The following is a 24,269-nucleotide window of genomic DNA, read 5'->3' as shown; positions in this document are numbered from 1 at the left end:
TAAACACAGTTAAAGTAACTAAAAGTAATTCAAACAGTGCTCGTTCCCTCTGTGCACTTTGTCTCACTGTTCTGTTACATGTTTTAGTGTGAATTATTCTTTCTCTGTCAAGTACAGCACTTTATTGTAACATGCTAGTTAGCCATTCTCAGATGACAGCATAGGAGCATGCAGGCAGTTTCTCATGTGGTCCACTATCCTTCTCTCCCCCTTGAAGGTGTTCATGCGGAAGTCCAGTAAAGTGAAGTCGCTGTACTGTTTTGTATTTTTTTAAAGAGGTATGTGAGCTCCCTCTTTTATTTTTGTGTCATGTATACTGGTTATATCTTTTGTTTGTTTGTGATGCATGTTCACTGTTTGAACTTACTGTTAGATATATTTAACTAAAAAAAATATGTAAAATTGCCACTGGTAAATGAAGTCTCCCTAAAGAATAATTTTGTTGATGAGGTAATTGTCGCTATATGGTCACAATGAAGTGCATTTTAATTTGTTAGATATGTTTATAAATACATTTTAGTATTTTAGCAGTTTTATTTGTTAATTAGATTTGTTGTGATGTTGCACCTCAGTCGCCTAGAGGCCCCGCTGAGGAGAGGTGTTCATGCAGAAGTCCAGTAAAGTTAAGTCGCTGTACAGTTTTGTTTTTATTTTAAACAGTTATGGGAGAATAAATCCACCCCAGCTGGCAAAGTGAGAGCTGACTCCTCTGGTCTTTCGCACAACGCAACGCAGAGAACTAACGGCAATCAGAGTTTAAGGCCAGACCAGCTACACGGAGAACCAGGCCACATTGCACGCTACTGTCCAACACCGAGCCCACGAAGCCTGGCACCTCAGCTGCCGTTAAACTAAGGCGGGGTGGCACAACAGAGGAACTGCCCCCCACCAGCAATCTGTCCTCGGCCAACCCGCCGAATCACACTCAGCACCACATCACCACAGTCACGAGGGAGCGCGCCAGAGTTAAGGGGGAAAGATCCCTTCTGGTGACTGTTGCTAACTGCACTGTGGACCACTGGTTCTGGCTAGTATTTAATTCTGTTTGAATTCTTTTGGCGACAGAGAAAGACTTCCGTCACAGAGTGGTCAAGTTCAAAAAATTATATTTATTTTATATTTCCAGAAAAGGAGAACTGCAGATACAAGCATGTACCCCCCAGTTCTAAAAGCATGGCCGGCGAAATACGTATATATAGTTCTGCCATACGTCACACACCCACACAGAGCTTCGACCAAAACAACTCCCTCAGGTCTGACTAATGTGTGTGTATGTTACTAGTTCCGCTTTTTCTGTCTGGTTTCCTGTATTTTATTAATATGCCTCTGCAACTTCCTGTTTCTTAACTTCCCCTTACTGAAGCCTCTGTTGCTAGGCAACCTGTCACCCTCTGATCTAGTTCTTTCTGCCAGACTTTATTACAAAGTACAAAAACAATATAATCAGAAAATAAGCACAAAAAAATATATATTTATATTTTGTCACTAGCCAGCATCCAGGACCAATGCATCATTGGTCTGGACGTGCTGGCCAAATGGGAGGCCACAGTGGATGGGTCAAGAGCAATCCTTTACCTGGGCAAGGAGGCTGTGGAGCTCCACACCACCAAGGAAGTCCCGCTGCCTGCCTCCACTTTTTCAGCCAGTGTCAGGAAGCCTGAGGGCCTGTCGCCACTGGCGGTGGAAGGGGCCTCCCCTTCATCAGCATTACAGCAACTGTCCACTGAGACCAAGAAAGCTGTCGAGGACCTATACCAGAGGAGCTGCGAGGGTCTGATCAACAACAGCAGCTGCAGGAGTTACTTGACTTGTTTGCTGACATCTTTGCAGCCAAGGATGAGGACTGCATGCAAACCAGCCTGGTACAACACGACATTGACACTGGGGATGCACACCCCATCCACCTCCGCTCTTGTCACCTTCCCCTTGCCAAGCGTGCCGTAGCAGAGCAGAAGATCAGGGAAATGGCAGAGGCGGGCATCATAGAACGCTCAAACAGCCCCTGGGCAGCCCTGGCCGTGCTTGTTCGGAAAAAGGATGGTACCTGGTGATTTTGTGTCGACTATCGTCTACTCAACAACATCTCACGCAAGGACTTCTACCCATTGCCCTAGATTGACGATGCCCTCAACGACATTGCTGGGTCCTGCTGTTTGAGTTCCCTTGATTTGCGCAGTGGCTACTGGCAGGTGGAGCTGATGCCAGAGGCCTGCCCAAAGACTGGTTTCTCCATTGGCCAGGGACTGTGGCAGTTTAAGGTGATGCCCTTCGGCCTCTGCAATGCCCCAGCCACATTTGAGCACCTAATGGAGAGGGTTCTGGCTGACATTCCCCACGACCGATGTGTGGTCTACCTGGATGACCTCCTCGTCCATGCGAAAGACTATGAGAAAGCCTTGACTAACCTGACTGCCATTTTCCATGCTATCCGCCAGGTTCGCCTTCGTCTCCACCCCAAAAAGTGCCACCTCTTCCGGAAGGAGATGACTTTCCACTGACACACTTCCACTGGCGGCGCTGTCACTTGGTGTTCGTTCGCTCGGTTGTGATTAAAATTTAAAAAACTTCAAATACATTCTTTTTTTCATAGTATGATCTTCACGTGCTTCATCTGAAGCACACTTTCTGTGTACTCACTACCTAATTTATAGCCAAAGTATTCACTCACTGTGTCTGTACTGTTTTGCTAGCTTAGCTTAGCTCATAGCACCATGGCTACTTCACTAGTCCCTCCTGCACTTTCCTGCTCATTGTGTCAGATGTTTAGTTACTCCTCGGCCTCCTTTAGCAGTAATGATACTTGTAACAAATGTAGCATGTTTGCAGCTCTGGAGGTCAGGATTACTGAATTGGAGACTCGGCTTCACAACCTTCATTCACTCGTAGCTAGCCAGGCACCTGTAGCTGGTGCAGCCGAAGATAGTGTAGGCCCCGCTAGCTGTTCCCCGGCAGACCCCAAGCAGCTGGGGAAAGAGGGCGGCTGGGTGACGGTGACGAGGAAGCATAGTCTTAAACAGAAGCCCCAGGTACACCATCAACCTGTTCATGTGTCTAACTGTGTTTCCCCACTTGGCAACACATCTGCCGGGGGTCAAACTCTGGTAATTGGTGATTCTGTTCTCAGACATGTGAAGTTAGAGACACCGGCAACCATAGTCAATTGTCTTTCAGGGGCCAGAGCAGGCCCCTTATGAGGAAAACATCGAGGGAACAGTTTACCCTGCCCGAGATAGGGTTACCGGGGCCCCGCCCTCCACAACAGTGGAGAGTAGATTTTATCACATTAGAGGTCTTTCTGAAAGCGCTGTAACTAAGTTTAAGAATATAATCCACCCACTGTTATCATCTTCAATGCTCATCGAGCAGAGCAGCTATCTGAACACTACCACATCAGTGGTCGATTATCTTGTTAATAATTTTACATTCCTCACTACGTACGACTCTACGTACGAGGTCTGTTAGCGGCTGGGTATCAGGAAGACCTGGATGACGGCACTGCATCCCCAAAGCGACACTTCAACGACACCCTAGCCACCCAGCTTGCTATCCTGACCTCCCGCCAGCAGCGCAACTGGGATCAACACCTTCCCCTGGTCCTAATGGCCTACTGTTTGGCGGTCCAGGAATCTACTGAGTGCACTCCAGCGACCTTGATGTTCGGGCATGAGCTTCGTACCCCAGTGGACTTGGTCTTCGGATCCCCCCATGGAATGTCCTCAAAGACGCCGTCGCCTTCCCCAACACCTCAGAGACTTTGCTATGGACTTGTCGGTTGCTGGGGACAGCTAACCACTCAGGTGGGGGCTGTGTGGCGTGTTGGGGGAGCAGCTAGTTCTCTCCCATCATGCCTTGGGACATGTGCTGCTGTTTTGATGTCATTGTTTTATTGTTTATGGTTACGTTACTTTTAACTGTTATCTTGAATGTTGCGTTTATACTGCGGTTTAAAGTCACAGACAGTTATTGTTTTATAGAATGAATGCAGTACCATAAGTGAGTTCTGTTATGCTGTTATTGACCCTCAAAGCACAGTGTAGCACCAGCAAATTATATGTATCTATATATATATAATTTTTTTTTCAAGTTAAATATATGAATGCTTTTCATTTTCCAGACGTGTTTGATTCAGTCTATATACTTGATCAAAAATTATATTGGAACAATTTGGCTCCAAGCAGAGCTGTTTATATCTTTTAGGGGTCCTTATGCAAGCGTCATGGTCTCTGCTTTTTATACTCTCCCTCCATTATGTGTGTGTGTGTGTTTGTGTGTGTATGTATGTCTAGACGTCTTTGTCCATCCATCCTTTCAGGGTCGCGTGGTTTTAGTGTCAGGGTTACAGGTTATTGTCGGGTTTAAGCCAGGGGTTGGCAAACAGCTGGCACGTGAAGGGTTAACTGATGGCATGGCCATAGCTAGACTGGCCATCAGTCCAGCTATGATTTTTTTTCGTAACGGTTGCACATTTAATTTATCCACCATCATACATTAAGCCAAGAAGAGTTCATTATACTAACAAGACATATCAACGCTGGGCCAAAGTTCAGCACGTGGTTAAAGTTTGTAAATATCACTCAGCAGCCAGTCACAATGATGAAGCAGGTAGCATCAACACATAAATCTACCCGGCTTAAATCACAAGACCACCTCTGACCGAAAAGCTGTAGATATTTCTTGTTTGCACAAATGAATTATAGTGCATCTGCAGGTAAATGAACATCAAATCTCTCAGACTAAAATCTGTATTATTCTTTTAGTCTTAAGAACATATGTTGTATATTTATCACCCTTATGATAAAACCCATGTCAGCCATTGGTTTATGGACTTTGTATTTAGAAGCCTCAACATTTGCTTTATTGCTATTGCTTTGTTTTTTTTTGTGAGCCTTTTTGGACCATATTAGGATGAGGGATCAGAATCTGGAGTCATGCAGACTACTGTTTCATTTAGCGTGAATCTATAACATTTGTACAGCAGATCCAAGTTGATCCAAGTCATCTGCATAGAGGAGAACTTTAGTAGCAGGCTTGTATAAAGTGAAGCTTTGTGCTCAGATTTGCTGCAAACACTCGTTTTACTTCTGTTACCCTGTTTTGATGCAGAATTCAGTTGAAATCAGGCAAGAACGGGACTTTCTTTTTTAATGTGTTCTTGTGAATTGATTGTGTATCGCATACATTTGATTTGACTTTCTGCGAGACAACAGTCGTCCGCTGGCCAAAAAAGTTTTCCAAATACCTCCACGTGATCAAGCCTGGATTTAGAAAAGAATAGCAAAAAAAATCTGCACCTCCTGCTTCACATGCAATTTGTGTTGTGTGTTCAGAGGCGGCGGCAAGAGGGGAGACCTCGGCTCATCCAGCTGGACAGCCTGATCAGGAGGAGTCGAACATTAACTCAGGTCTTCCAGGGCACCCTGCAGACTCAGCTGCTGGCAACAGCGAGGGAGTGCGGCCGCCGCTGGGATGACGTGAACGCCAAACAGGAGTCCATCACAGGTCAATTGCAGGTATGCGAGTCAGACCTTCTGAGGAGGGTTTCACTTTTCTCTCTTCTTTATAATTGACACTTTTTTTCTCTCTCTCAGCTCCTTGTCTCAGAGTGGGAGGGATTTGAAGCACAAAGGGAGGAGCTTGTCATTTGGTTGGCTGATATGGATGTCCACCTGAGTGAGGTTTACCAGCTAACAGGAAACACCAGTGAAAAACTGAAACAACTGCAGGTGTGGCCTTGTTTTGATATAACATATATTTGATATGATACATACGTCAGAGACATTGTCCTAAACTGGACTAACAAAGGACCATGAGTCCAACATGAAACTTACCTTACATAAGGTAAGGCTGAAGTTCATTGATAATTTTAATCAAAAACTTGTTGTTGAAATATTTTTACTGAATATGCAAACATCTGCTGATGAAAATGTGTTGATTTATTGGTCTGTTATGAAGCTATTGCTATTTCTAATGTGTTTTTATCACTTTCTGATGTTTTATTAATTAAACAATACATGTAGTAATTGTTGTGTTATCTATAGATATAGTATTTATATATATATTTATTTATTCATAGTATAGTAAAAATGTTTAATCATTACTGTTTAAATGACTAATATGTGACATGTATTAGTAGTGATGTGGTGCTGAGGGTTAAAATGCCTTTTTGTCTTTTGGTATATTACGAAACGGCAATAAACCATTAATATATGTCTATGCTGTGCTCGTATTTATTTTACCCTACTCAAATTCAATTTATGATACATTTTATTTTGAAAGATTTAAAAAAAAATTTAAAGAACCATTTTAAAAAGGTTTTTTGAAAAACCATTAAAAGTGCCCCAAAGAATCATTTCTTGATGGCCATCAAAAATTCAATTAAATTTTATTCTTTCTCACCTGTCTTTCTGTCTGTTAGATTTGTATTGTTTATTGTCATTTATGCTTAGAAATATTTAACCTTATATGCTTAGAGGTGTATAATCGATTGTGTAGTGATAGGGTGTGTTATCCTTAATAGTCTGCAAAGGCTTTGTGTGCATTCCAGAGTGTTCTGGCATTCACACCCACATTCTGGGAGCATGAGAAGAGGTCATACCTTCTCTTATTGTTTTATGGCAGGATAAACGTGTCTATATCTGTTTTAGGCTAAGTGCCTTTTGTTTAGATGAACTGTTGGACTTCCAAACCAGCAGGGTTAGGGAAGTCGTTTATGGGGTCACACTCTGACCACACACACACAACACACACACACTTACACACACTTACACAACGCACAGGCAAGGTACTCTTTGTGTGTATGTAGACGTCATATGTTAATGAACCTATGTATATGACGAGAGCGACTGGGGTCAAGTGAAGGAACGGCGCTTGTCGTGGTTCTCTCCCTCATGCATGAGTAACACAAAAAACTTTGCCTACTTGGTGTTTAATGCTTTTTGCTGTGTAGTTGAATTGTCCTTAACGTTCCAGCGAATAGGTTTATGCTACAAACCTATCACTGTCTCCTTTCAGTTTTTAAAGGTTGCCATGTTAGAAAAAACATTTTGCCCTGCCATGCTGTTTATTGATGTGGTAAATTAATAGTTTATGAAAATATCTCTAAATCTGTTAGTTTTTTTTTTTTTTTTAATATTCAGTAATGATCATGTCTCACCTTTAGTCTTCTCTGTCTTAGTTTCAGGTTTCCACCATGTGTTCAGGAGGTTTACTCGACCAAGCAGTCTTTGGGTTTCGGCTAAGTACTGTTTAGAATACCAGAATGGGAAGGATGGTGTAGGTTTAAGTTTATTAGACTGATACATATATACCATACAAGTGGAGTTGATGATCGTCTGTCCATGGAGTTCGGAAACACGTAAGCTAAACTAAAGTTCAATATGTTTAGGCTGGGGGGGGTTCCCATGTAGCACTGAATATTTCTTTTTCAGTCACCTTTTCCATTATGTGTTTATACACCTCTCTGCATGTAATTATTTTTTATTATTATCATTATCATTATTATTATTATTAGTATAACTGATTATTAATCTCTCTTCCACAGCATATCTCTGTCCTGTCTTCCTTACTTCCCCCTTGCCACCCCTTCTTGAGCCTGGTTCTGCTGAGGTTTTCTTCCTGTTTAAATTTAGTTTTTTCTTCCCATTGTCTCCAAAGCCCTTGATTATGATGTTGGGTCTTTCTCTGTTTTGTTTGCATTATAATAGGGTCTTTACCATAGAATATAAAGTGACTTAAGGCAACTGTTAATTTGTTTTGGTTCTAGCACTACTCCATTGGATCATTTTTCAGAGCTATGTTCATATCGTAGCTCTGAAGAATCATATAGTCATATACTGTCTCCTGGATGTAGAAAAGCTATTTTTTTAAAACATTTCTCAAGGTTTTGGCTTTGTTTTTTTTGTTTTTTTGTTTTTATTTCTCTACTGCCTGGAATGAAATGCTTAAACGTTGTTTTATTTATGTATTTATTTAATCATTAAGCACAACTGTATACAAAAATCCTGTCAAAACAAGAAATGTCAGGATGTCAAACAAGAACCAGATTCAACCAAAAACAGAAAAAAGAAATTTCACCATTTTATTTATTAATGAAAATCTAACTTTAACAAAAGATTAATAAAGAATGTATTTAGTGATTAAGAATATAGTATAAAGAATATAATAATAAAAAATCATCATATTTGCCAAAAAAAAGTTTGTCAAAATGTTTATATAGTTTCAACTCTTAGTCACATGTTTAAAAAGTACAATGTTTAGAATAATTAATGTGCGTGTGTGTGTGTGTGTGTGTGTGTGTGTGTGTGTGTGTGTGTGTGTGTGTGTGTTATGTTTTGGAAGCAAAAATATTATTTAATTAGTAAAGTAACCACAAACCCAAGCTGTCCCATAAATAGAATAGAAACTACTACTTCACCTCAAAGTTGTAAAATGTCATAAGGACAAGAGTAAAAATTTAAGTACTCTACTAAAGTATAAGTATTTGACGTTATTGTTTTAGTACAGGATCTTGAGTTATATGCCACATCCAAAATATGCATGGAGCAACACAGCAAGAAAACAGAGTGAGGTGAAAGGGGTGAAGTGGACCAGATTTTCACCACTGCAGGTGAATTTTAAGTCACTGTCTGTGGCTGGAGAGGTGAAGCTAACGAAACCTGGTGGTGTCCCAGTGACTGTGTTTCTGATCCATTCCTGGTACTTGGACACACGAGTGCCGATTTCTAGTTTCATTGGGTAACCATTGGAATCATGGAGGGTCATAACTCCACTCTGCACCCAGATTGATCCTTTTTTGATCATAATTGGAGCTCCTCTTTTCCACTGAGAAAAGAAATTGGTAAAAGTCAACATGGTAGCAGATAAATACAAAAATGGAAGTTTCAAAACGGAGAATGGAGAATGCCACCATTTATTTACAGTGTGTGTATATTTGTACAAAAATAATACATAAATAGCACTGGAGTTCAGAAGTTAATAGTTTTCATGTTCTTTTTAACTGAAAAGATTAAAGACTGAAAACCCATTGGAGTTTTTTTTCTATTATAGTAAATCCATAAAATGAAATCTGACAAATATTTCTCACGATAAATGTGACTTTAGCTGGTAGACCTGTTCCACAAAGGAGCTCAGTCCTGTCATTTTAGAAAGAACTGTCTTATGGAAAATTCAAAATATATCAAATAAAATGATTTAGCTATTAAACAACCATAAGAACTGGTATGCTACTATATACATATATGAATAATTGCAGAAACAAAAACATAAATATTTTTTCACACTAGCATTTAACAAGTGATTACATAAGAAACAAATAAAAAGTTGTGATTACCCAACATGAATCTTGTCTTCCAGCTCTGAGCCCAGCACAGATCATGTTCTCTGTGATCACTTTGTCATGTTTATAGTGGCACTGACACTCATTTCCTCCTACTATTGGAATAGTAACATCTGTTGGATGTTGGAGAAATACCCGTCACTATCTTTGAAACAGATTGCAGGATAGCAACTTTTGAAAGAATATATCATAAGACTGTAATATAAAAAAAAACACCCAGCACGCCCCTGCGGGCGGTTTATCCTTCAAGCTCGGGTCCTCTACCAGAGGCCTGGGAGCTTGAATATATATATATATATAGACATAGATATAGATTTTATTTTTACTTACAATCAAAACCACAACCAGTGACCCAGCTGCTGATCCTACTGTGAAAAGTGCTGTTTTTTGAGGCTAAGCAGATCGGCTGAATGTAGTCTGTGAAATACACAGGAGCTGACAGCTTCAGCAGACAAATGTCATTGTTGTATGTCGTGCTGTTGTATTCAGGATGACAAATTACTTCTTCAACTGTCCGAATCACCACATTTTGACTGAAAGCTGACTGAATGTGCTGGCCCAGATGGACTTCTTTGTTGCTGAGTTTATCACTTGATTTTAAAAGAAGATTTAACAAAAAAACACAAAAGAGGAATCTTGTTATCACAGTTCAGAATAGATACTAAGAAATATTTTCAGTACACGTTTTCAGTAATGGACACATTTATTGCATAAATTATCACAAATACTTTTATCATGACTATCTTTTATCATGAGCAATGTAAATAATGTGATGGATATCGTATGGATGGGTTTTAACATCTTTGTGGGGACCAAAAGTTTGAAGTTTACTTGTGGGGACCGGCAGCCCCTGTGGCAACCAAAACCCCAGCCCCCACGAGTTTGAAGGCATTTTGAGACTCAAAATGTGGTTTTAGTGTCAGGGTTAGAATTAGGTTATGTTTAGGTTTAGGGTAAGTGTCAGGGTTAGGCATTCATTTTTGATGGTTATGGTTAAGGTAAGCAGCTAGGGAAAGCATTGTGTCAATGAGATGTCCCCACAAGGATATAAAGTGTGTGTGTTTGTGTGTGCGTGTGTGTTTGCATAGTTGAATTTTGTTATCTTCAGGCAGAGCAGAGGATTTCTTATTTAAAGTTTTTATGCTAACCTTCAAAAATAAAAAGTTAATGGATGTGCTGGTGCGTCCAAATCACATGGCAAATATTAGATGACATAGCAACAAAAGGCTGTCTCACTGAGCCTCCATTTCAAATTTTGTTGAAAGTGAGGACTACATACCAGTTTTTAATCCTAACACAGATGCATTCCTTCTATGCATTTAAATCCTACATCCATTCATACATCAAAACAAACCAAAAAAAAAACTTATGTTGTCTGTTGTGGATACATCTTACTGTAAATAACATAGAAGCTTTTAGATATTTTATTATGTGATAATGATATTGTTGAACTGCTTTAGAAAATACATACAAAAGAAAAACACTGCTCTGAATCACATTTAGTGTCATACTTTAGATCATCTGAGTTTATATCAGGAAGCACTTGCTAGCCAGGGTTGGTTCTATTTTCCTAAATTGCAGAGTAGGATTAGGTCATCATCAACACATGATGACAGATCTTTTAGGGCTAAGACAACAAGCTGCTGACTGTAACTTTGCATTTAATGGATCTGTCATTTAACATAGTAACAATGAGAGGTATCATGGTTCTCTGAGAAAACATGATATTCTTAAGATGTATGAATATTTTAGACTATGGTCCATCTATATGTTGTGGACAGCAGTTAAACCAGAGATGTGGACCACTTACAGAATTGGTCTGCTTGATCAGCTATATTTAGGGCCGGGACGACGCGTTGACATAATCGATTACGTCGACACGTAAAATACGTCGATGTAAAAAAATGTGCGTCGATATGTCGTCACTTTCAAAACAGATATGGCGGCAGCGAGTAGTGACAGCATCAGTGAGGCAGCCGCAGTCGACTTAAATCACTCCACTCGAACACACAGTTCTACAGTATGGGGATATTTTAACAGAAAAGGTTGTGATTCAGTCGTTTTCTGGCTTTGTAAGGTGGAAATGGCCCCCACATTTAAGCTGCTCAGCAGTAACATAGCAGCTGCTGTTTAGTTGTTGTTGTCGTTGTTAGTAGTTTTTATTTGTGGCCCATGCTGGCAAAATGAGTCGGAATGCACGCAGGCTGATTATGAGAATCCCGAAAGACGAAAATGTGAGACAGCAAATTGGCAGCAGGAAAAGAATTAATCATTAGATTCATTGATGCATCGACAAATTAATCGCTAGATTCATCAATTAGGAAAATAATCATTTTGCCCGGCCCTAGCTGTACTACTTAACAGAGATGGTGGAGAGCTCTTTGTGACCTTGAAAAAAAAATTTAGAAATATAAATTGCTGGTAATTAAACATTCCTGCTTTCATGAATAACTTTGACATAATGTAGTGGAAGAAAAATTATTACAGTAAATGTAAAATGAGCACCAACAGTCGCGTGTAACATGATTACCAATGTGAAAGAGACACGGGGACTCACTGTGATATACAGGAAGCAGCTGTCAGCACCCACTGGTTGGTAATCAGAGACCCTTCACACCAAAACTCTCCACTGGGGTCTATAATGACCCGCCAGGGCAAACTTCCTGTGTTTTTCACAATCCTACCACATGCTGACAAAAGAAAAGAAATCACCTTTCATCAGTGAGTAAATTAATCAGCCACAATATTTAGATATATCTCAGGAATTTTCAATTTCAGATCATTTTGAATGTACTGCTGGGAGAGTTCTGACCTGGCATTCATGTGGATGCTATTTTCAAGACAGCTGACCACCTCAACATTGTTCCAACAAAGCACACTGAGCTATAGCATGTCATTGTGTTTTATTATAGTTTTGATATTGTTGATAATTGATCTATATACAAGTTTCTCTACTTCAATTACACAATACGTTTAGGATTTTTAATATTTGTCTAATGAATAGAAAATTAATAGATGGACTGAAATAAATAAAATTGTAATACAATATTTCAACAGAAGAAGCAGAAGCACATGTGAGCATCTCAAAATGTGTGCACAAGATTGCACAGCTTCTTCTGTTGCAAGTCAACTTGGAGATTTTCAATTTAAAAACAGATTAAAAATTGAAACTGATTACGTTGCAAATTTCAACAAGATCACTTTCATGAGTGATTCAGCCTTGTCTGACAAGCTGCATTTGTATCCAAACCAGAGTTAGCTAAGACCCGTCAGCATCTAATGAGAATTTAATTAACAATAAGATCACACCTGCAGGCAAGTTTTACATGCAATACTAGAAAAGTGATTCGTATGACAGGCAGTTACTGAAAAATATCAATGTCTTTAAGAGGACATTTGTCTTAACAGATGAAGAAATTCTTAGAGCATGATATTTATTGTATTTGACCCATTTTTACAAAAAATAAGGCAAGGATTTATCAACATACTGTTTACTGTACAGCTTAACTGTATACAAATGGGTGGATGAAAGGCTGGATGAAAAACTAAAAAGTTGTATTTACACAGTTTTTTAATGATTAAAAATGTATCTCACCTGAACAGATGACAGCAGCATCCTGACCATGTTCACATGTGTTTGAACCAAATCCACTGTGTTGACACTCAGCTAGAGAATTTTCATTTCCTGAACAGGTCACATCATCAAGCCAAATTGGTCCAGTTCCTGCACCAAAATGAGCTGATCGAGGAGCTTGTAGTGCCGACCCACAGTTTATCTGTCTGCAAACCACCTCAGCATCATTTAAGTCCCAGCCATCATCACAGACTGTTCCCCAGCTGTTATTGTGGTAAACTTCAACTCTGCCAGAGCACTGACTTGATCCAGGCCCAGCTAATCTGATCAGAGCTATCAGTTAAATGACAAGAACTATGATTTGATATTTTCTTTACATTACAAAAAGGATTGTACAAGATAAAGGAACAGACTGCATTGCATTTTTTTCAGTATCTAAAACCATTCTCACCTGAACAGATGACAGCAGCATCCTCAAAATGTCCACAATTGTGTGATCCAAATCCACTGTGTTGACACCCAATAAGAGAACTTTCACTTCCTGAACAGGTCACATCATCAAGCCAAATCTGTCCAGTTCCTGCACCAAAGTGAGCTGATTGAGGAACTTCCAGTGCCGACCCACAGTTTATCTGTCTGCAAACCACCTCAGCATCATTTAAGTCCCAGCCATCATCACAGACTGTTCCCCAGCTGTTATTGTAGTAAATTTCAACTCTGCCAGAGCATCGAGTCGATCCAGATCCAACTAGTCTGATTGCATCTATCACATAACAGATGAAAGATATTTTAAAATTTCCATTGCACTAATTAAAGGACTCCATGTAAAATGCACAAGAAAAGACTGATCTGCAATGTCTTCTAGTATTTCAGTGTATCTCACCTGAACAGATGACAGCAGCATCCTGACCATGTTCACATCTGTTTGATCCAAATCCACTGTGTTGACACTCAGTTAGAGAATTTTCATTTCCTGAACAGGTCACATTGTCAAGCCAAATTTGTCCAGTTCCTGCACCAAAGTGAGCTGATTGAGGAACTTCCAGTGCCGACCCACAGTTTATCTGTCTGCAAACCACCTCAGCATCATTTAAGTCCCAGCCATCATCACAGACTGTTCCCCAGCTCTTACTGTGATAAACTTCAACCCTGCCAGAGCACCGAGTTGATCCAGGCCCAGCTAATCTGATCGGACCTATCAGTTAAATGACAAGAACTATGGTTTGATAGTTTATTTAAATTTTTTAAAAAAGGAATGTACAAGATACAAGAATAGACTGCATTGCAATTTTTCACTATCTAAAAATGTATCTCACCTGAACAGATGACACCAGCATCCTCCCTGTGATCACAGTCGTGTGATCCAAATTGATTGTGTACACACGTAGTTAGCGAACTTTCATTTCCTGAACAGGTCACATCATCAAGCCAAATCTGTCCAGTTCCTGCACCAAAGTGAGCTGACGGAGGAGCTTGTAGTGCCGACCCACAGTTTAACTGTCTGCAAACCACCTCAGCATCATTTAAGTCCCAGCGATCATCACAGACTGTTCCCCAGCTGTTATTGTGATAAACTTCAACTCTGCCAGAACATCGAGTTGATCCAGATCCAGATAATCTGATCACATCTATGAGGGAAAGGAGATTAACTTTCATATCATGTGTTAGTGACATTATAAATAGTGTATAACACACAGGAACAGCCTGAAGTGCAATGTCTTCTAGTATTTCAGGTTATTTCACCTGAACAGATGACACCAGCATCCTTCCTGTGATCACAGTTGTGTGATCCAAATTGATTGTGTACACACGTAGTTAGCGAACTTTCACTTCCTGAACAGGTCACCTCATCAAGCCAAATCTGTCCAGTTCCTGCACCAAAGTGAGTTGATTGAAGAGCCTCGAGTGCTGTCCCACAGTTTAACTGTCTGCAAACCACCTCAGCATCATTTAAGTCCCAGCGATCATCACAGACTGTTCCCCAGCTGTTATTGTAGTAAATTTCAACTCTGCCAGAACATCGAGTTGATCCAGATCCAACTAATCTGATTGCATCTATCACATAACAGATCAAAATCAAATCAAATCAAATCAAATCACTTTTATTGTCACATCACATGTGCAGGTACATTGGTACAGCACATGTGAGTGAAATTCTTGTGTGCGAGCTTCACAAGCAACAGAGTTGTGCAAAATACAATAATGTAAACAAGCAAAATACAAGAATGGCTACATCTGAAACTAATAAATATATGTACAATATATAATAGTGATGAAAGATATTTTAAAATTTCCATTGCACTAATTAAAGGACTCCATGTAAAACGCACAAGAAAAGACTGATCTGCAATGTCTTCTAGTATTTCAGTGTATCTCACCTGAACAGATGACAGCAGCATCCTGACCATGTTCACATGTGTTTGATCCAAATCCACTGTGTTGACACCCAATAAGAGAACTTTCACTTCTTGAACAGGTCACATTGTTAAGCCAAATCTGTCCAGTTCCTGCACCAAAGTAAGCTGATCGAGGAGCTTGTAGTGCCGACCCACAGTTTAACTGTCTGCAAACCACCTCAGCATCATTTAAGTCCCAGCCATCATCACAGACTGTTCCCCAGCTCTTACTGTGATAAACTTCAACTCTGCCAGAGCACCGAGTTGATCCAGGCCCAGCTAATCTGATCGGACCTATCAGTTAAATGAAAAGAACTATGGTTTGATAGGTTATTTAAATTTTTTTTTTTTTAAAAAGGAATGTACGAGATACAAGAATAGACTGCATTGCAATTTTTCACTATCTAAAAATGTATCTCACCTGAACAGATGACACCAGCATCCTCCCAGTGAACACAGTTGTGTGATCCAAATTGATTGTGTACACACGTAGTTAGCGAACTTTCATTTCCTGAACAGGTCACATCATCAAGCCAAATCTGTCCAGTTCCTGCACCAAAGTGAGCTGACGGAGGAGCTTGTAGTGCCGACCCACAGTTTATCTGTCTGCAAACCACCTCAGCATCATTTAAGCCCCAGCCATCATCACAGACTGTTCCCCAGCTGTTATTGTAGTAAATTTCAACTCTGCCAGAGCATCGAGTTGATCCAGATCCAACTAGTCTGATTGCATCTATCTCATAACAGATGAAAGATATTTTAAAATTTCCATTGCACTAATTAAAGGACTCCATGTAAAATGCACAAGAAAAGACTGATCTGCAATGTCTTCTATAGGGATGGGTACCGGTGTCCGGTGCCATGATGGCACCGGTTCTGACATAAACGGTAGTAACCAGACCAAAAAGCAGCGCACATTTCGGTGCTTTTTTTTCCTGAGCTGTGATACACTTCTAGCCAATCATTTTACGTTTACCTATGACAGTAGGCGGGGCCAGGTACGTACGTTCAGTTAGAGCAGAGCTACAGATTAAAAATGTCCAAGGCGAAGCGGTCAAAAGTCTGGCTGTACTTCACAGCAAAAGATGCAAACTCAGCAGCCTGCAACAAGTGCTTTAAGCTGATACTGTGATACTGTCAAAGGAGGTAACACCTCGAATCTGATGAAACACCTGGCGACGCATAGCGGTTTTTTTTTAAAAGCAGAGAAATGCGCCGTATTTGATAGCTTGCTGCGAGACCTCACACCGAGCACGTTGGGTGGGTTGCCAGTTATCGGACCCGGAGCAACATCCCCCAAAAACCCGAAGAATAGAGTCCTGGCCCCTAGCCCTACCAGTGTAGCAGAAATGATGAGGAGGATGATGGCAGCAGCCATTCTTCTCTGCGTGAGTCGCTTAATGTTGTTCGAGTGTAATTTACGTTGAGTAGGCTAACCACGTTATTACATTAATGGATGTAAGGTGAACTAGCAAACATCATCATAGCTACATGCGGCTGTCTTCTTGTTTGATGGCAGATACTCCCTTCACCCTGGCCAAAAAGGCTAAAATGACCAAAGAAAAAGTGAAAAACATTTAAACACGAGAGGTTTTTGGACAAAGTTTGTGTTTTTTTTCCATTGTTTAAGCACTGCTTCCAGCCAAGAGTGATACCATATATGCCCTATAGCTGCAGAAAAGGCTAACATTGTTATCTTTTTACAAAAAAAAATAAAACAGCTGAACATGAGAGGTTTTTGGACAAAGTTTGTGTTCTCCATTCTTTAAGCACCGGTTCGAGCACCGTTTAAGCACCGGCACCGTTTCAAAAGTACCGATTTGGCACCGGTATCGGATAAAACCTAAACGATACCCATCCCTAGTCTTCTAGTATTTCAGTGTATCTCACCTGAACAGATGACAGCAGCATCCTGACCATGTTCACATGTGTTTGATCCAAATCCACTGTGCTGACGCTCAGTTAGAGAACTTTCACTTCCTGAACAGCTCACATCACCGAGCCAAATCTGTCCAGTTCCTGCACCAAAGTGAGCTGACGGAGGAGCTTGTAGTGCCGACCCACAGTTTAACTGTCTGCAAACCACCTCAGCATCATTTAAGTCCCAGCGATCATCACAGACTGTTCCCCAGCTGTTATTGTGATAAACTTCAACTCTGCCAGAACATCGAGTTGATCCAGATCCAGATAATCTGATCACATCTATGAGGGAAAAGAGATTAACTTTCATATCATGTGTTAGTGACATTATAAATAGTGTATAACACACTGGAACAGCCTGAAGTGCTATGTCTTCTAGTATTTCAGGTTATTTCACCTGAACAGATGACACCAGCATCCTTCCTGTGATCACAGTTGTGTGATCCAAATTGATTGTGTACACACGTAGTTAGCGAACTTTCATTTCCTGAACAGGTCACCTCATCAAGCCAAATCTGTCCAGTTCCTGCACCAAAGTGAGCTGACGGAGGAGCTTGTAGTGCCGACCCACAGTTTATCTGTCTGCAAACCACCTCAGCATCATTTAAGTCCCAGCGATCATCACAGACTGTTCCCCAGCTGTTATTGTAGTAAATTTCAACTCTGCCAGAGCATCGAGTTGATCCAGATCCAACTAATCTGATTGCATCTATCACATAACAAATGAAAGATATTTTAAAATTTCCATTGCACTAATTAAAGGACTCCATGTAAAACGCACAAGAAAAGACTGATCTGCAATGTCTTCTAGTATTTCAGTGTATCTCACCTGAACAGATGACACCAGCATCCTCAAAATGTCCACAGTTGTTTGATCCAAATCCACTGTGTTGACACCCAATAAGAGAACTTTCACTTCTTGAACATGTCACATTGTTAAGCCAAATCTGTCCAGTTCCTGCACCAAAATGAGCTGATTGAGGAGCTTGTAGTGCCGACCCACAGTTTAACTGTCTGCAAACCACCTCAGCATCATTTAAGTCCCAGCCATCATCACAGACTGTTCCCCAGCTGTTATTGTGATAAACTTCAACTCTTCCAGAACATCGAGTTGATCCAGGCCCAGCTAATCTGATCGGACCTATCAGTTAAATGAAAAGAACTATGGTTTGATAGTTTATTTAAATTTTTTTTTTTAAAAAAAAGGAATGTACGAGATACAAGAATAGACTGCATTGCAATTTTTCACTATCTAAAAATGTATCTCACCTGAACAGATGACACCAGCATCCTCCCAGTGAACACAGTTGTGTGATCCAAATTGATTGTGTACACACGTAGTTAGCGAACTTTCATTTCCTGAACAGGTCACATCATCAAGCCAAATCTGTCCAGTTCCTGCACCAAAGTGAGCTGACGGAGGAGCTTGTAGTGCTGACCCACAGTTTATCTGTCTGCAAACCACCTGAGCATCATTTAAGTCCCAGCGATCATCACAGACTGTTCCCCAGCTGTTATTGTGATAAACTTCAACTCTACCAGAGCATCGAGTTGATCCAGATCCAACTAGTCTGATTGCATCTATCTCATAACAGATGAAAGATATTTTAAAATTTCCATTGCACTAATTAAAGGACTCCATGTAAAATGCACAAGAAAAGACTGATCTGCAATGTCTTCTAGTATTTCAGTGTGTCTCACCTGAACAGATGACAGCAGCATCCTGACCATGTTCACATCTGTTTGATCCAAATCCACTGTGCTGACACTCAGTTAGAGAACTTTCACTTCCTGAACAGCTCACGTCATCAAGCCAAATCTGTCCAGTTCCTGCACCAAAGTGAGCTGATCGAGGAGCTTGTAGTGCCGACCCACAGTTTATCTGTCTGCAAACCACCTCAGCATCATTTAAGTCCCAGCGATCATCACAGACTGTTCCCCAGCTGTTATTGTAGTAAATTTCAACTCTGCCAGAGCATCGAGTTGATCCAGATCCAGATAATCTGGTCTCACCTTTTAAGCACAAAAAAAGTCAACTATGTTTTTATTTGTTTTTTACATTTAAAAACAATACTAAATGGATGACACAAGAACACTCTGCATCTGATCTCTGCATCAGCTGATCCATGCCCAGTTAATCTAATGTTTCGTGCATCTGTAAACAGATGAAAACAGAACACAGTTCAACTCAACTTTCGATTCAGTTTCATGCAAACAACCCCAGATTACTGCAACAATCACCACATTGCACTTTATACCGCAATGTAAAGCTCCTAACGTATGACAGAGAAAACTGCAACAATTCGATGATCCCCTATGATCAGGCACTAGGCAATGGTGGGAATGAAAAAAATCCCTTTTAACAGGATGAAACATGCAACAAAAAAAGAGGTAGGGAGAGGCAGTCATCTGATGCAAACAGTTGGGGGTTGAAGGGAAAAGAATAGGGTTTAAAGAAAAAAACAACAAGTATGGGTGAAAGAAGTTAATGGTAAGGAACAAGGTATTTAACAAAGTATATAAGGTATACAGGGAGTGCAGAATTATTAGGCAAGTTGTATTTTTGAGGAATAATGTTATTATTGAACAACAACCATGTTCTCAATGAACCCAAAAAACTCATTAATATCAAAGCTGAATGTTTTTGGAAGTAGTTTTTCGTTTGTTTTTAGTTTTAGCTATTTTAGGGGGATATCTGTGTGTGCAGGTGACTATTACTGTGCATAATTATTAGGCAACTTAACAAAAAACAAATATATACCCATTTCAATTATTTATTTTTACCAGTGAAACCAATATAACATCTCCACATTCACAAATATACATTTCTAACATTCAAAAACAAAACAAAAACAAATCAGCGACCAATATAGCCACCTTTCTTTGCAAGGACACTCAAAAGCCTGCCATCCATGGATTCTGTCAGTGTTTTGATCTGTTCACCATCAACATTGCGTGCAGCAGCAACCACAGCCTCCCAGACACTGTTCAGAGAGGTGTACTGTTTTCCCTCCTTGTAAATCTCACATTTGATGATGGACCACAGGTTCTCAATGGGGTTCAGATCAGGTAAACAAGGAGACCATGTCATTAGTTTTTCTTCTTTTATACCCTTTCTTGCCAGCCACGCTGTGGAGTACTTGGACGCGTGTGATGGAGCATTGTCCTGCATGAAAATCATGTTTTTCTTGAAGGGTGCAGACTTCTTCCTGTACCACTGCTTGAAGAAGGTGTCTTCCAGAAACTGGCAGTAGGACTGGGAGTTGAGCTTGACTCCATCCTCAACCCGAAAAGGCCCCACAAGCTCATCTTTGATGATACCAGCCCAAACCAGTACTCCACCTCCACCTTGCTGGCGTCTGAGTCGGACTGGAGCTCTCTGCCCTTTACCAATCCAGCCACGGGCCCATCCATCTGGCCCATCAAGACTCACTCTCATTTCATCAGTCCATTAAACCTTAGAAAAACCAGTCTTGAGATATTTCTTGGCCCAGTCTTGACGTTTCAGCTTGTGTGTCTTGTTCAGTGGTGGTCGTCTTTCAGCCTTTCTTACCTTGGCCATGTCTCTAAGTATTGCACACCTTGTGCTTTTGGGCACTCCAGTGATGTTGCAGCTCTGAAATATGGCCAAACTGGTGGCATGTGGCATCTTGGCAGCTGCACGCTTGACTTTTCTCAGTTCATCGGCAGTTATTTGGCGCCTTGGTTTTTCCACACGCTTCTTGCGACCCTGTTGACTATTTTGAATGAAACGCTTGATTGTTCGATGATCACGCTTCAGAAGCTTTGCAATTTTGAGACTGCTGCATCCCTCTGCAAGATATCTCACTATTTTTGACTTTTCTGTGCCTGTCAAGTCCTTCTTTTGACCCATTTTGCCAAAGGAAAGGACAGGACTAATAATTATGCACACCTGATATAGGGTGTTGATGTCATTAGACCACACCCCTTCTCATTACAGAGATGCACATCACCTAATATGCTTAATTGGTAGTAGGCTTTCGAGCCTATACAGCTTGGAGTAAGACAACATGCATGAAGAGGATGATGTGGACAAAATACTCATTTGCCTAATAATTCTGCACTCCCTGTATAAACATCTAGGGTAAAGATGCTCAATGTATGATGGGAAGCTCACAGCACCCTGATGCTATCGAAAATTTGTGTTTCACCTCATTTAACCTCAGTGTACTGTTGGTATGTAGATGTAACTTTGTAACTTACTTGAGCAGAGAATGACTGTAAAGATCAGAAAAGAAAACTAATCATAAGTTTTGTTCAAGGTCATGACACACTTATCAAGCTGGTGCCTACATGATGGTGAACTCTATTCACACAATTGCTATAAAGGAGCTTTAATTATGTTTTAATTTTACATTGCTAAGTTTTTGTTTTTGTATGGGTTTATATCAGTCACAAATTGAAATTAGACATCTTTGGCTTCCAAACCCTGAAAAGTGGGGATAATAACCTGCAGTAGCAATGGGTTACCAGTGCACAAAGCTGTTACTGGATGAGGACTGTCTGTCCCAATTTTATTTCCTTATTTTTACAACCTTTCTATTTACGTCTGGGCGCTTACTTTATAATTCAGATTAAATAAACCCCAAAGATATTCTGTGTTCTGGGCTGGTTAATTTATCCATGCTACAATTACAAAACAAACCAGAATCTCAAACATGAAACAAAAACACTAACTTGGCACCGGAAAATAGAATTAAGAAACAGAAGTAAACAGTAAATTGAGAGCAAGGATAATGTTAATAACACGGGAGAAGAAAGCCCATCACATAGGTAGGTTAACAATGCAACAACAGGGAATGAATGACAGAGGACTAAAATACACCACAGAACAATCAGGGAACAGGAGACAAGAGGGAAACACAGCCCTGCCAGGCTAAGTAAACAGTCTTCCAGCAAACCAGGTGGCCTTGCATAGGATAGGAAGAAACAGTCTATGCACAGTCTGTTATCAGGGTGTTTTTGTTCAGCTCCAGCCTTGAGACCACAGCTGGCACCGAAGTGGTAGCCGCACGAATGATGGTGGTTTTTACTTTAGTGCAAACAACTCGTGTGAATTTCAAAGCTGTTCTAGCAGTCTGACACTGGTCTCTCAATCTCCCATTGGAGAGCCATGAGCTTCTCTATGATGTTATCAGTCTTGCGCTCAAAGAGCAGATTCTACGAACTCACGACTGCCGTGAGCTTCTCCAAGATATTCTCCAGTTTTCGCTCAGAGTCTTATTCTGAGTGTTCACAGCAGCCTTAAGCTTCTCTAAGATCTTATCCGTGCTGCGTTCAATGAGCCCATTTTGAGAACTCATGACTCGTCCCAGAGATGGACCGATCCGATATTACATATCGGAATCGGTCCAATACTATGGCGTTATTTTTGTGCCACTATTTTGAGCAGTAGTGGTTTTTGTTACAGGCGACACAGGGCGGCATTGTGGTGGGGGGCGGGCATCGGCAAAAAAATAGAAAAATAAAAAAAATTGCTCGTACTCATGCTGCCCCGACGTAATGCCATGCACCGATCGGCTTTGTGCCGCTCATTTGCTGGGAGTAAGGGCGCCCTCCGTTTGCGAAGTGCGCCTGCTGCTTGCGGCACAGGGAGGAGAGGGCGGGGCAGCGGGGGGTTCTCTGGCTGGCTGGAGCAGCATCTAATAACCAACTCGCAAAATAAAACAAAATTAAAACAAACCAACAAACACGAAAACACCAGACATCATGATACAGACTTATAATTTGCACCAATGTTTTTTCGAAATTCTATAAAGTGAGCGCGAGAGCCCTCGGTGCGCCTGCTTGCTGCTAAAGTCAAAGTAAACTTTATTGTAATCTCCGCTTCATACAGTCCAGTATATAGAGAGACGAGACGACGAGGCTCCAGTTACAGCAGTGCAAGAAAACAAACAATAAATATAAGAAGACTAAGAAAATAAATATGGACTTTAGGACAAGGGGTAAATATGTGATGTCTTGATAAATCGAGTAGATATTTGAAGTTCAAACAGCACCATTCTCACATGAAAATATCTTAAAAGTTTATTTTGTGACCCAGAAAGAGTAAGGAGTATGGATCAATAGCAATTTAAAATTTATAATTTACAGTTTGATGATTTAAAGTCTCACACACAACCCGTCGAAAGGGGAGGGGGGCGGCTGCTTCCAAATAGAGCACATTTCATTCATAATGATGTAAATCCAAGCCCATTATGTATTCACGATTTGAATCCTGGGTTGTGCGAAATCCCAGAAATACACCTTAGACAAAGTGTAGGTCTATTAGGTTATGTTGTGGTGATCCTCGGGTTGGGGGATTTGTGTTCATACTGGAGTGCAAAATTAAAACCAATGGTAGATGTACAAAAAAAGTTCAAAGCAATCAGGCGCTCAGTTTAGAAAAAAGAGAAAAGAAAAGGAGGAGAAACGAGCAAAAGATACATTATGTTACAGATTTTAATATTAATGGGAGTGTTCGCCCAGGGCGCCAAACAGGCTAGGACCGCCACTGATTCTGAGCACATGTAAAAACATTTGAGTGCGCGTAAAAAAAGTTTGCAGGTGCAAGTGTTGCATTTTGAGGATAAATTTATTTCGAGCAAAGAAAAGATAAATTTGAGTGAACAAAATTCATTGCGGCGTGCAAAAAAATGTAATTTAGTGTTTGCTATTATCCACACACACACATAATAGCAGCCCCTCAACTCTTTCTGCACACCGTTATATTTTTGCCACAAACCAGCCAATCACAGACTTGAATGCAAATAAATCTGATTGGCTGTTTTCATCTCCAATCAGCTCGAAATAATGAAATGCAATATCCTACAATCCATTTTGTTCAAAACTCAAACGAGGTAGTCGCGGAGGAACACAAAGTGCCGGAGTTTGAAATACTCCTTACTCTTTCTGGGTCACAAAATAAACTTTTAAGATATTTTCATGTGAGAATGGTGCTGTTTGAACTTCAAATATCTGCTCGATTTATCAAGACATCACATATTTCCATAAGTGCTCTAATGTTTTCGGAGTAGCCTGTTAG

General features: G+C 40.5%; 2 protein-coding genes and 1 pseudogene across 2 annotated transcripts; all 3 read right to left on the bottom strand.

Moving 5' to 3' along the window:
• Positions 1–12,912: 12,912 nt before the first annotated feature.
• On the bottom strand, positions 12,913–15,227 carry LOC112430706 (scavenger receptor cysteine-rich domain-containing protein DMBT1-like). The gene is made up of 6 exons (XM_076882173.1): positions 15,223–15,227; positions 14,652–14,953; positions 14,225–14,536; positions 13,792–14,103; positions 13,360–13,671; positions 12,913–13,241 (listed from the first exon to the last, which is right to left on the bottom strand). Exons 1-6 carry the CDS (start codon positions 15,225–15,227, stop codon positions 12,913–12,915), a joined length of 1,572 nt encoding a protein of 523 aa, XP_076738288.1.
• A 45-nt stretch (positions 15,228–15,272) lies between these two features.
• On the bottom strand, positions 15,273–17,162 carry LOC143416696 (scavenger receptor cysteine-rich domain-containing protein DMBT1-like). The gene is made up of 3 exons (XM_076882172.1): positions 17,159–17,162; positions 15,726–16,037; positions 15,273–15,598 (listed from the first exon to the last, which is right to left on the bottom strand). Exons 1-3 carry the CDS (start codon positions 17,160–17,162, stop codon positions 15,273–15,275), a joined length of 642 nt encoding a protein of 213 aa, XP_076738287.1.
• A 2-nt stretch (positions 17,163–17,164) lies between these two features.
• Positions 17,165–22,548, bottom strand: LOC143416695 (scavenger receptor cysteine-rich domain-containing protein DMBT1-like; annotated as a pseudogene).
• Positions 22,549–24,269: the final 1,721 nt, after the last annotated feature.

The sequence above is a fragment of the Maylandia zebra genome, linkage group LG3, assembly GCF_041146795.1.
Source record: "Maylandia zebra isolate NMK-2024a linkage group LG3, Mzebra_GT3a, whole genome shotgun sequence".
NCBI lineage: Eukaryota > Metazoa > Chordata > Actinopteri > Cichliformes > Cichlidae > Maylandia > Maylandia zebra.
Note: the sequence above shows the minus strand (reverse complement) of the source record. Positions and strands in the feature narration are given on the sequence as shown.

Bases quoted from the DNA above. Each gene is read 5' to 3' on its own strand.
- LOC143416696 (XM_076882172.1), bottom strand. The intron at 15,599-15,725 runs GTGAGATACATT...TTTAACTGATAG, and splicing joins TGCTGGTGTCATCTGTTCAG to GTCCGATCAGATTAGCTGGG.
- LOC112430706 (XM_076882173.1), bottom strand. The intron at 14,537-14,651 runs GTGAAATAACCT...TTTCCCTCATAG, and splicing joins TGCTGGTGTCATCTGTTCAG to ATGTGATCAGATTATCTGGA. The intron at 13,242-13,359 runs GTGAGAATGGTT...TTTAACTGATAG, and splicing joins TGCTGCTGTCATCTGTTCAG to CTCTGATCAGATTAGCTGGG.